The 13,672-nt window shown below is 36.7% G+C and overlaps 1 protein-coding gene across 1 annotated transcript in view; it reads left to right on the plus strand.

The window, feature by feature from the left end:
• Positions 1 to 13,672, plus strand: part of TMPRSS11D (transmembrane serine protease 11D) — a 70,567-nt gene that overhangs the window by 25,293 nt on the left and 31,602 nt on the right. Inside the window, exon 3 of the mRNA XM_036852037.1 lies at positions 169 to 287. Within this exon, the coding sequence (XP_036707932.1) occupies positions 169 to 287 (119 nt within the window). The remainder of the gene's footprint in view (positions 1 to 168; positions 288 to 13,672) is intronic.

A 13,672-nucleotide genomic window follows, 5' to 3' on the forward strand; every position in this document is an offset into this window, starting at 1 on the left:
AAAGAAAAATAATTTCATTATAGTTACATTATATTAAGTTTAGAGTTTTCTTTCAAGGGAATCAAATTTTTTTAAATTGTATAACATAGCCTCCCATAATCCTGTATAATATACAGATTAAAGTACTTAGTAATGTGAGATTGATTCTGCCTTTTCTTTGTTTTACAGGTCAAAAACATTACTTTTACCGTAGCAGCATTCAAATCCTAAATGTTCAATATAGTGATGAGCTAAGTTCATCAGTTACACAGAAATACAGGAATTTGAGTGGAAATATTGAGTCTATGGTAAGTTAATATTTGCATTTCCTCTTTATTATATCATAAAACAATTATGATAATAAACTTAATATTTTGTGATACATTTGCAACTCCTAGATGCTCTGCATATTCTCCTCCCCGAATGGTGAAAGATGTGTTTCGTTATGCTTTTTCCAAGTCAATTTGCTTGTACACTTGTTCTTGTTCATATTTTCTTACATCATGAAAGTTTTAGGTCATGAGTAAACATATTTTTTATGATTATGACTTCAGATTGGAAGTCTATTGTTTATGCAATTTGAGCATTTTTCCTACCCTTGAGATTGTCTTTTTAAATCCTTTTCATTTTGCCTTCTTTCCTTTTTTCTTATCCAACTAAACATACAGGTAGTAGGTGTTAAAATACATATTAACATAGTTTGGAGAACGTCATACTTTGGTTCAATGATCGACATAGAAAATATACAAAGAAAGCCTGCGCTCTCACTTGAAAAGGCCCCCAGGCTGCTTACCGGGAAACCTCATAAGCAGACCCTTAGCACTGGTTTATCATCACAGACCAGGGTTTGGCCTTCAGCCCTGCAGAGTCAGAGCTGAACAATCTCAGGGTTGCTCACTTACCCGTATGTTTTCTAAGATTCCTAAGGTTATAAATTAGTCCAATGGTTCTAAAACTTTAGCAAAATCACCTGGAAAGCTTATTAAAAATAGAGTTCTAGGCCCCAGTGTCAGAGTTTCTGAGTCAGTAGTTAGAATTTGCATTTCTAACAAGTTCCCAGGTGATGCTGATGCTATGGTCCAGGGACCACACTTTGGGAACCACTGAGTTAATCTATAATGAGAATTATCATGGCTGGGGGACTGAATCATCTGCTTGTCTAACACCCTTTTCCCCTAGAGGCAAACTACACTAGGAGCCAAGTATTGAGAAAAGTGCTTGGTGAGCATTAAATTAGAGCAAGGGAAGTTAGTATCTTATTTAAATGTTTAATCAGAATAAACAGCTGAATCAGAATAATCTGAGAACAGAATCTAGGCCAGGAGGCAGAGGTAGGGTTAATATTGGGGAACACCAGTTTATTATGTCAGAAGTGGGAGCCTCCTGTTCCTTCAATAAACTTTTATTAAACATCAATCCTGTCAAATGCTGTGGACATACAAAAAGTGGAGTAGATATTGGATCTGCCCTCATGGAGCTTAGTCTAACATGGGAGATTAAACAAGCTTACAAATATTTACAATATAAGGTATGCAGTGAGTATGTGACATGAGAGCAACGCAGATGTAAGTTTGTGGTAAGAGGATAAATGATATCCAGTTATGGAGATCAGAGACAGTGTCTTATAAAAGATGACTTTTCAGGTTGGCTTTTAGAATGAGTAGGGCACACCACAGCTAAAATATGAGCCAAGGCATAGAGAGGAGAATGTGCTTAGCTAAAAAGTTTGGGTTTTATCTTGCAGAGAGAAAGTCTTGAGCTAGAGGCAGAATGATGCAAACAGGATCTGATAGATTCATGTTCCGAATGTAAAAATTAGACTATAAAGAGAAGAGCCTGCACACAGTAAGGCTAGTTAGAAGCTCATTACGGTGGTCCAGAAGAAAGCCAAGGGGTTAAAACTTGAATTAAGGCATATTCCAGAAAATGTGGAAATGCAGATAAAACTTCCATTTTAGGCTTACCAAAGCAATCCACCTCCCCAACTTCCTACTTTCTCTTCCCAACCTGCTCTTAAAAAATCAATAGGAATATTTAGTTATATCATTTGCATCATGAGAGCCCATTGTTTAGACTTCAAACCAAGAGACTTTTTTTTTTTTTTTAGTATTTAAAGAATATCCTTAAATTTATTCACATTTATTTAAAAATGCCAGTTTTTAAAAACTTTGGTACTTTGTCATTAGTACCACTGACTGCCCACACAGTTTAGATGTTGAAAGGTGCTGATTTATGCAATAATCGGTGCTTGGATTAGTAATACTACTCTGAGGCTGGACCCCACAAATACACACACAAATGCAAACTACGCAGACGAATACAAAGAGCCTGTGAGTACCTTTGTCTTAGGCAGAGGGCAACCTGCAAATCTGAACAGATTTTCTTGTGATTAACACTGCAAGAGACATTCTTAAATTTCTTGAAGAAGATACTAGAGACAAACATCTCAGGAGGCCAGTCTGAGGACAGTTATTCATAATGAAGTCCTCACATCCACACAAAGACATTATGTAATGTTTCAGCTATTTACCCAGTCTAATAAAAGGAGCAAACTGAAAGTGTGTATATCGAGAATCCCAGCTTCATTATAGGGAATTAGAATCCAGCTATTTGTCATTAAAGCAAGATGCCAGAGACATCCTCAGCCCTAAAGAGGTCACTCAGTTCCTGCCAGACAGATCAGATATGTTAGGTCAGCGCATCCTTCATAGAGCATATGTAAAATTGCAAAAGACTGATATGGAGAGAAACGGCATAAGGCATAAAGCACAACGTACATATTCAGCAATGTGAAAAACATAAACTAAGTTTCTTTTCAAAAGCACTACCAGCACATTTGAAAGATATTCAGTAAGTCTTTAAAACCCAATCCCAATGACAAAAAAATTATACAATCTAATTTGTTATTCTTAAATTACTCTCAAAAGTGGTCTATAAATTGTAATGTATAAAGTGTTATCAAAATGAAAATAATTTTAGTTTTGTCTTTTGTTGTAAAGATAATATAAAAAAGTAGAAAAGTCAGGGCATTCAAGAAATATAAAGAGAAAGAAATATGCACAAAATCTCAATACTCATATATCCACTATTAATATTTTGATGTTCCAAGTACTTTTCATGAAAACTGCATAATCGTCCATGCACAAACACATACTATTTTCTGTCAATGGAATAAGACTATACATGCTTGTTTACTACTACTTTTTTCTCAAAAAATATGTCATAGAGGTATTTTAATATCAATGAAGAAATACACCATTTTAAATAACTAAATAGCATTATAGTGCACAAAGGTACAATATTTTATTTAACCAGTCCTCTGTTGACAGATGTTCAAATTGTTTCCAGTTTTTCACTATTATACCCAATATTCTGATGACCAGTCTTGTTGATACATCCTTGCACACCTGAGTGATTATATTCTTGGGACATATTCCCAGAAGTAGAATTATCAGAATATAGGGTGTATGCATTTTTTTATTTCTCTCTAGAGATTTTTAAATTTCTTCTTCAATTTTAATAAAGATTTTATTTTAGAAGCATTTTAGATTTATAGAAAAGTTGCGAAGATAATATAGAGTTCTCATATACATCATACCCAGTTTCCTCTATGATTAACGTTTTATATTACAATAGTATATTTATTGCAATTAATGATCCAATATTAATACATTGTTATTAACCAAATTCTGTATTTTATTCAGATTTCCTTTGTTTTTACTTAATGTTCTTTTCCATTTCCTGATCCCATCCAGGATAGCAAATTACAGAGTTGCCATGTCTCCTTAGGCTCTTGTAGACTATGACAGTTCCTCAGATTTTCCTTGTTTTTGATAACCTTGACAGTTTTGAGGAATACTAGTCAGGTATTTTGTAGAAATGTCCCACAATTGGAGGCCTTCTGATGTTTTTTCTTACGGTTAGACTGGGGTTTGGGGTTTTAAGGAGGAAGACTATAGAGGAAAAGGGTCATTTTCATTACATCATATGAAGTGGGGTACATAATATCAACATGACTTACCACTGTTGACCTTGATCACCTGGCTGAAGTAGTGTTGGCCAGATTTCTACACTGTAAAGTTACTCCCTCCCTTTTCCATATTATACTCTTTGGAAGAAAGACACTATGTACAGGCCACACATAAGAAGTGGAGGAGTAACGAGTTATGCTTTGAATATTTAAAGAATATTTGAAATTCTTCTGTTTGTCTAGTTTCTCCACGTACTAATTCAACCATTTGTTTATATCAATATAGTGATCTATGAATTTTTAACATTTATTTTAATTTCTAGATTGCACTCCAGAAGTGCCCCAGTTTACATTCTTACCACCAGTGTATAAGTATGCATAGGTATGCTTATTTCCCCCACAGCATTAACACTATGCATGGTAAATCTTATTAATTGTTGCTAATTCAATAGGTAAGAAGTGATATCTCACTATTATTTTGGTTTGCATTTCTTTGATTACTGGTAAGATTTAATCTGTCTCCCTATAGTAATAGGTCATTTTTATAATTTCATTTGTGAATTGCCTGGTCATGACCTTGCCCATTTTCTTACTGGAGACTTTGTGTTTTTATATAAATCTGGGGGAAAAAATTCTTTCCTTGTTAAAATATTAAAATTTGCCTGTTATTCATTTTCATATATTTCTCTAACGAGATTTGACTTTCAACTTTGTTTATAATCTAGGGTTTTTTTTTTTACTGCCATATAGATTTAATTTTTTAGGTAGCCAAAATTATCAATTTTATCTTTGATTCACCTGTAATTTATTTTTTAATAAGATAGAGATCCAGCTTTTTCCCCTAAAAGAGCTAGGTGGTGGTACCAAAACAGTATATTAAATAGTGCAATGGATTTATTTGTTATGCCGTCTTTATCATACACTAAATTCCTCTTTTTTTTTTTTCTGTACTCCCCTCTCTTTCACTGATTAGTCTTTGCCTGTACCTGTACCCAGCTATTTACTGTGGCTTTATAATTAAACATCTGGCAGAGAAAGATTCCCCTTGAAATTCGTCTGATGTATGATTTCTACAGTTAATCTCATTTATTCATACTTCTGTAGAAACACTTTGAATAATACTCTAATATAGTACTTTATAGTTCATAAAGCACTTTTACATATATCATCTAACCTTCAACTCACAAAGGGCATGTAATTTTTATAGATGGGTAAGTGAATACTGTGAGAGATTAAGAAACATGACAAAGGCCATTCAACTGGAAAGTGATAGAACAAAAATTCAAACCAAGGTCTCCTGGTCTCAAGTTCAAGAATCATACCACTTACCAGTGGTAACATGAGTACCATCATTATCCTTGTTCCACAGTCAGCAGTGTTATACTTAATGAGCAGTGGAATAATTCCAGAATTTCTATTATATTAAGCAATTCACTTTTCTGGTTCACAGTTTATTCATTAGTAAAACAAAATCATTGATTTAGATGATTTTTATAGTACATTCTACCTCAAAAAGTCTATGATTATGTGATTTTCACACAAGATATCCATGCCACCCAGTCACCTGTTTTTCTCATCCTGCTTCTCTGGCCACTCCTTCTCCTCTGTATCTTTTTATAGATTCACCCTCCTCTACACTGACATTAAATGTTGAAATTCCCCAACTCTTTGACCTATGCACTCCTCTCCTCTCACATTATCTTCTATCTCTAGATGATCTCATCCATGACCATTACTTCTACCAACACTTATATACTAATGACTCATGCTGTCGTCAGCCCAGACTTTTCTTCTGTACTTCAGACCTTTTCCCCCAACTGCCAGCTTAATATCTCTACTTGTCTGTTGTAAAAACATCTCAAATATATTATGTCCCTAAATCAAACTCATGATCCCTCCATGCCATACTAGCCTTCTTCCCATAATCCTAACCCCATTGATGATAATACCATTTATTCAGTTTTCCAAACCAGAAACCTAGGATTCATCCTTGACATACTGCTCTCTATCATTCCAAATATCCAATCTATTACCAACCCCTGTAGGTTTTATCCCCTGTATTTCCCTCAGATCCATTCATTTCTCTCCATATTCTGCTACCACCATAACCATCCAAGCCATCACCTCTACACTGAAGTGCCAAAATAGGACCATAACTAATTTATGTTATTTTGCGCCTAAAATTGTTTATCCACATGCAACCAGAGAGATTGTTCTCAAATTGCAAATCTGATTTTATTATCCTCTCATTTAAAACACTTCAGTGACTTCCCATTATTATGATAAAGACCAAATGCTTCACACACTAACAAGACTTTCATGATCTGGCCTTTCTATATAACTCTAGCCTCCTTGTTTTCTAGGCTACAACTGTCCTGGCCTTTGATTCCTTAAACACAATCTGCTTGTTCCTACCTCAGGACTTTGTATGTGCCATTCACTCCACCTGTGAGGCTTTTCCTTTCTCTTCAACCAGCTAACTCTGATTCTTCCTGAAGATCTCAGTTTCATAAGCATTCCTCTGAGAAGCCTCTCTAATCTCACTGACTGGATCAAATCCCTCTACTATATTGCTGCACTTATCACAGTTATAATTCTGCTTAAATGTGGATGATAATCTGATTAGTGCCTATCTCCCCCATTAGATGTAAGCTCCATGATGGCAAGGACTGTCTATTTTCTCCACCAGTGTAACCCAGTGCTTGATAGAGGAAGCGTGAAGCATAAGAGGTGCTCAAAAGCTGTTGAATGAGTAAAAAAATGAACAAGGTGATTTCGAAATAATGAGAGCATCTGTTTGCAAAATATGTGTATCAAAACTATGAGTGCATTCTGATTGAATGGGCCTCTCCAAATAAAACAAGGGACTTCAATCAGGATTCATACCTAGGATCAATTGAACCATTGAAACTCCCCTTTGGCATCAGGGGTGGTATTGCAACAGATTCTGCAAACAACAATTGCCATTTTTTCCAAAATATACCTAAGGACTGTACCATGAAAAAAACTAGGGCACAGGAAGAGAAAGACAGCAGTATCAATTTGCAATTAATCATATCACATCCCTTTTACCATCAGGGCTTTTAGTACAGCCATTTAATAAGCACTGATTGTTGCCTAATGCCTAAAAGAGAATTTGGTACATAGTTGGCATTCAAATATTCATTGAATGAATGAATAAATGATACATTCTATCTGTTGGTTCCTGTGCTAAGTGCTAGGGACACAAAATAAAGATGTCATTGCAGTCAGGATGAAGCCCACAATGGTCTCCAAGATGGAGTTGTCATACCAGGGAGGGATTCACAATAATTTTATTGGAGTCATGGAAGAAAATACTTAAATGTCACTCTACATGTGTTTTTCTCTTTTACGAAAAAATTTTTAAACAAGAAGAAAAAGAAAATAGGGAGAGAAGGAGTGAAGGAACAAATGAACAAACTTAGCTTTGTTACTATTTAACAAATGGATTGACACTGGCACCTTTGTTTGGTTTTATGTCAAGTAGTTCCACACAATGTGTGTGAAAATATCTTGAGGGATGGGGTGGGCAGTAACACAGTAGAACTGACTGGGCATCAGCACACTTTTACCGGCTCTCAGTAGATTTAAATGATATACAGCTTCCACTGGATTTTAAAATTATATTATCTAGCTCTAAAAGTAAACTAAACCTCCCCAAAAATTAATATGAGGACTGAGAAGAATCCTGCAAAACACAAATAAATTTAAAAACCTGCAATTTGAAGATAACCCTCATATGCAGTAATGAATATGCAATATACAATAATGAATAAGTAAATGAACAGTTAGTAACATAAGAACTGACAATCTTCTATTCCTGGCTAAAGCCATACTGCCAGGTTAAGCAATGCTTCTTAGAAGATGTTTAAACACACACACACACACACACACACATCCTGTCCCTTGAAGGTATAAGTGTGAGAAATTAACTGCTTTTTAAATAAATAAGAGAAAACTTTGGAAATACATGTTTAACAATGTGTCCAGCATTAGGTGATTGAGTTCAGTTGTTTTGTTTTACTGAAAATTAAGGGCTTAGACATGCACACATAAAAATTTGGGAGGCAAAAATTACCTACCATGTTTGGTTGATTTTGAACACATTTCTTAAAATATGTATATAAATATAATGAAACTCCTTTGATTTGATTTGAAAGGGTAGCCAATTGAAATCAGGGAAGATGGAAAGTCACTTGCTGAATTTCAACAAAACCCTTGCATGATTGGTGGGACTGACAACTTAGTGTCATGATTTATTAAGTTCTGCTAATGAACTTCATGCATCTGGAGCCACATAATTGTGTGGAAACTTCTTCAGTGCTTCAGACCAAGTCTTTAGATTAAACTTAGAATCATACCTTTGGGTCATTTTATCACAGTGTTTCAAAAATTATAAATTCTATCCAGTCATATTGTTAACACTGAATATATTGCTATTAAAAAATAAATGGAATAAAATACCTAAATGTTTGTTCTGTAACTCAGCCTTTTTAATTTTTAACTTTGGCAATATTTTATAATTCATATTGTTAATAGAACAGTATTATTACATGTGTATAATTTATAAACGTGGTTTGGCCACACATGCACAAAATGTATTACCCATAAGAGTGCATAATCAAAAATATTTGAAGAGTATTGTAGTAATAGATAGATTATATTGCCATGTATTTTATCTTTTTCTTGAAAACTGAGTTTCCAGATCTTCTGATTAAACAGAAAAGAAAGTTTGTAACTGAAGGGTGACTGAAATCACAAAAACAACATTATTACTATTATTCAGCTCATGAATATTATGAACAAAACTGTAACTATTGAGAAATGTTATGAGGTAGGTATGTGAGAGATGCTTCCACCTCATCAGTTGTTCGTGTAATTTCATCATTAAATACTAACATACAAGACAAAACAAAAAATATACCTACCAAGTAAGAAGGTACTGAAAATAAGAAGGTGATTTACTTTCATGGGGTAGCTAATAAGATCTTTTCCCCCTCAAGATGAAAAATATGTGACAATTATAGACATTCTATGTGTAATGTCTTACCCTTCATATGACCTCATCTATTAACCGGTTTAATGATGGTTACTTTGTTAGAATTTACCTAAATAATCCATGTCTCACTTCAATTCTTATCGATTATGAGTATTATTGAGGTTTGAGGATTCTAGGCCATTCTAGAATTCAAAGATAGTATTGTCAAGAGACCTTCAAGATGGCAGAGGAGTAAGACATGGAGATCACCTTCCTCCTCACAAATACATCAAAAATACGTGTTCATGTGGAACAACTCCTACAGCACACCTACTGAACGCTGGCAGAAGGCCTCAGACCTCCCAAAAGGCAAGAAACTCCCCATGTACCTAGGTAGGGCAAAAGAAGAAAGAAAAAACAGAGACAAAAGAATAGGGATGGAACCTGCACCTCTGGGAGGGAACTTTGAAGGAGGAAAAGTTTCCACACACTAGGAAGCCCCTTCACTGGTGGAAAAGAGGGGTGGGTGGTGGGGGAAGCTTTGGAGCTACAGAGGAGAGTGCAGCAACAGGGGTACAGAGGGCAAAGCGGACAGATTCCCGCACAGAGGATCAGTGTCAACCAGCACTCATCAGTCTGAGAGGCTTGTCTTCTCACCCGCCGGGGTGGGTGAGGGCTGAGAGCTGAGGCTCAAGCTTTGGAGGTCAGATCCCAGGGAGAGGACGGGAGTTGGATGCGTGAACATAGCCTGAAGGGGGCTAGTGTGACACAACTAACTGGGAGGGAGTCCAGGAAAAAGTCTGGAACTGCCTAAGACTCAACAGACCATTGCTTTGGGTCACGTGAGGAGAGGAGATTCACAACACTGCCTAAACGAGCTTCAGAGACGGGCACGAGCTGCAGCTATCAGTGCAGACACCAGAGACGGGCATGAAACGCTAAGGCTGCTGCTGCAACTACCAAGAAGCCTGCGTGCAAGCACAGTCCACACCTCCCCTCCCGGGAGCCTGTGCACCTCGCCACTGCCAGGGTCCCGTAATCCAGGGGCAACTTCCCTGGGAGAACACACAGCGGGCCTCAGGCTGTTGCAACGTTATGCGGGCCTCTGCAGCTGCAGGCCCGCCCTGCATTCCGTACCCCTCCCTCCCCCCAGCCTGAGTGAGGCAGAGCCCTCTAATCAGCCGCTCTTTAACCCGCTCCTATCTGGGCGAAGAACAGATGCCAGAGGGTAACCTACATGCAGAGGCAGGGCCAAATCCAAACCTGAACCCCAGGAGCTGTGCAAACAAAGAAGAGAAAGGGAAATTTCTCTGTGCAGCCTCAGGAGCAGCAGATTAAATCTCCACAATCAGCTCAATGTACCCTGCATCTGTGGAACACTGGAATAGACAACAAATCATCCCAAAATTGAGGTGGTGGATTTTGGGAGCACCTGTGGACTTGGAGTTTGCTGCATGAGACTGATTAGTTTCTGATTTTTATGTTTATCTTAGTATAGTTTCTAGCACCTGTTATCATTGGTGCATTTGTTTATTGGTTTGGTTGCTCTCTTCTTTATTTTTAAATTACTTTTTTTTTACTTTAATAATTTTTTTAATTTTTATTTTCATAACTTTTTTATTTTATTTTATTTTTTTCTTTCTTTCTTTTTTTCCTCCCTTATCTTCTGAGCCCCGTGGCTGACAGCATCTTGGTGCTTCAGCTGGGTGTCAGGCCTGAGGCTCTGAGGTGGGAGAGCCAGGCTCAGGACACTGGACCAGCAGAGACCTCTTGGCCCCATATAATATCAACCGGTGAGAGCTCTCCCAGATATCTCTGCCTCACTGCTAAGACCCAGCTTCACTCAACAACCACCAAGCTCCAGTGCTGGACACCCCATGCCAAACAACTAGCAAGACAGGAACACAACTCCACCCATAAGCAGAGAGGCTGCCTAAAATCATAATAAGTTCACAGAAAACCCAAAACACACCACTGGACGAGGTCCTGACCACCAGAAAGACAAGATCCAGCCTCATCCACCAGAACACAGGCACCACTCCCCTCCACCAGGAAGCCTATAAAACCAACTGAACCAACCTTACCCACTGGGGGCAGACACCAAAAACAACAGGGACTACGAACATGCAGGCTGCGAAAAGGAGACCACAAACACAGTAAGTTAAGCAAAATGAGAAGACAGAGAAATATGCAGCAGATGAAGGAGCAAAGTAAAAACCGACCTAACCAAATGAATGAAGAGGAATAGGCAGTCTACCTGAAAAAGAATTCAGAATAATGATAGTAAAGATGATCCAAAATCTTGGAAATAGAATGGAGAAAATACAAGAAAAGTTTAACAAGGACCTAGAAGAACTAAAGAGCAAACAAAAAGTGATGAACAACACAAAAAAGGATATTAAAAATTATCTGGAAGGAATCAATAGCAGAATAAATGAGGCAGAATAATGGATAAGTGACCCGGAAGATAAAATAGTGGAAATAATTACGGCAGAGAAGAATAAAGTAAAAAGAGTGAAAAGAATCGAGGATAGTCTCAGAGACCTCTGGGACAAGATCAAATGCACCAACATTCGAATTATAAGGGTCCCAAAGGAAGAAGAGAAAAAGAAAGGGACTGAGAAAATATCTTAAGAGATTAAAGTTGAAAACTTCCCTAATATAGGAAAGGAAATAGTCAAGTCCAAGAAGTGCAGAGAGTCCCATACGGGATAAATCCAAGGAGAAACACACCAAGACACATATTAATCAAACTTTCAAACATTAAATACAAAGAAAAAATATTAAAAGCAGCAAGGGAAAAGCAACAAATGACATACAAGGGAATCTCCATAAGGTTAACAGCTGATCTTTCAGCAGAAACTCTGCAAGCCAGAAGGGAGTGGCAGGACATATTTAAAGTGATGAAAGGGGAAAACCTACAACCAAGATTACTCTCTCCAGCAAGGATCACATTCAGTTTCGGTGGAAAAATTAAAACCTTTACAGAGAAGCAAGAGCTAAGAGAATTCAGCACCACCAAACCAGCTTTACAACAAATGCTAAAGGAACTTATCTAGGCAGGAAACACAAGAGAAGGAAAAGACCTATAAAAACAAGCCCAAAACAATTAAGAAAATGGTAATAGGAACATACATATCGATAATTACCTTAAATGCAAATGGATTAAATGCTCCAACCAAAAGACATAGACTGGCTGAATGGATATAAAAACAAGACACATATATATGCTGACTACAAGAGACCCACTTCAGACCTAGGGACACATACAGGCTGAAAGTGAGGGGATGGAAGACGATATTCCATGCAAATGGAAATCAAAAGAAAGCTGGAGCAGCAATTCTCACATCAGACAAAATAGACTTTAAAATAAAGACGATTATAAGAGACAGAGAAGGACACTACATAATGATCAAGGGATCAATCCAAGAAGAAGATATAACAATTGTAAATATTTATGCACCCAACATAGGGGCACCTCAATACATAAGCCAAATGCTAACAGCCATAAAAGGGGAAATCGACAGTAACACAATCATAGTAGGGGACTTCAACACCCCACTTTCACCAATAGACAGATCATCCAAAATGAAAATAAATAAGGAAACACAAGCTTTAAATGATACATTAAACAAGATGGGCTTAATTGACATTTAGAGGACATTCCATCCAAAAACAACAGAATACACTTTTTTCTCAAGTGTTCATGGAACATTCTCCAGGATAGATCATATCTTGGGTCACAAATCAAGCCTTGGTAAATTTAAGAAAATTGAAATCATATCAAGTATTTTTTCCAACCACAACGCTATGAGACTATGTATCAATTACAGGAAAAAAACTGTAAAAAATACAAACACAGGGAGGCTAAACAATACACTACTAAATAACCAAGAGATCACTAAAGAAATCAAACAGGAAATCAAAAAATACCTAGAAACAAATGACAATGAAAACGCAATGGCCCAAAACCTATGGGATGCAGCAAAAGCAGTTCTAAGAGGGAAGTTTATAGCAATACAACCCTATCTCGAGAAACAAGAAAAATCTCAAAAAAAAAACAACCTAAACTTACACCTAAAGCAATTAGAGAAAGAAGAACAAAAAAACCCAAAATTAGCAGAAGGGAAGAAATCATAAAGATCAGATCAGAAATAAATAAAAAAGAAATGAAGGAAACGATAGCAAAGATCAATAAAACTAAAAGCTGGTTCTTTGAGAAGATAAACAAAATTGGTAAACCATTAGCCAGACTCATCAAGAAAAAAGGCAGTAGACTCAGATCAACAGAATTAGAAATGAAACAGGAGAAGTAACAACTGACACTGCAGAAATACAAAGGATCATGAGAGATTAATACAGGCAACTATATGCCAATAAAATGGACAACCTGGAAGAAATGGACAAATTCTTAGAAAAGCACAACCGTCCAAGACTGAACTAGGAAGAAATAGAAAATATAAACAAACCAATCACAAGCACTGAAAATGAAACTGTATTAAAAATCTTCCAGCAAACAAAAGCCCAGGAACGGATGGCTTCACAGGTGAATTCTATCAAACATTTAGAGAAGAGCTAACACCTAAACGTCTCAAACTCTTCCAAAATATAGCAGAGGGAGGAACACTACCAAACTCATTCTACGAGGCCACCATCACCCTGATACCAAAACCAGACAAAGATTTCACAGAAAAAGAAAACTCCAGGCTAATATCTCTGATGAA

Source organism: Balaenoptera musculus, chromosome 5 (genome assembly GCF_009873245.2).
Source record: "Balaenoptera musculus isolate JJ_BM4_2016_0621 chromosome 5, mBalMus1.pri.v3, whole genome shotgun sequence".
NCBI classification, from domain to species: Eukaryota; Metazoa; Chordata; class Mammalia; order Artiodactyla; family Balaenopteridae; genus Balaenoptera; species Balaenoptera musculus.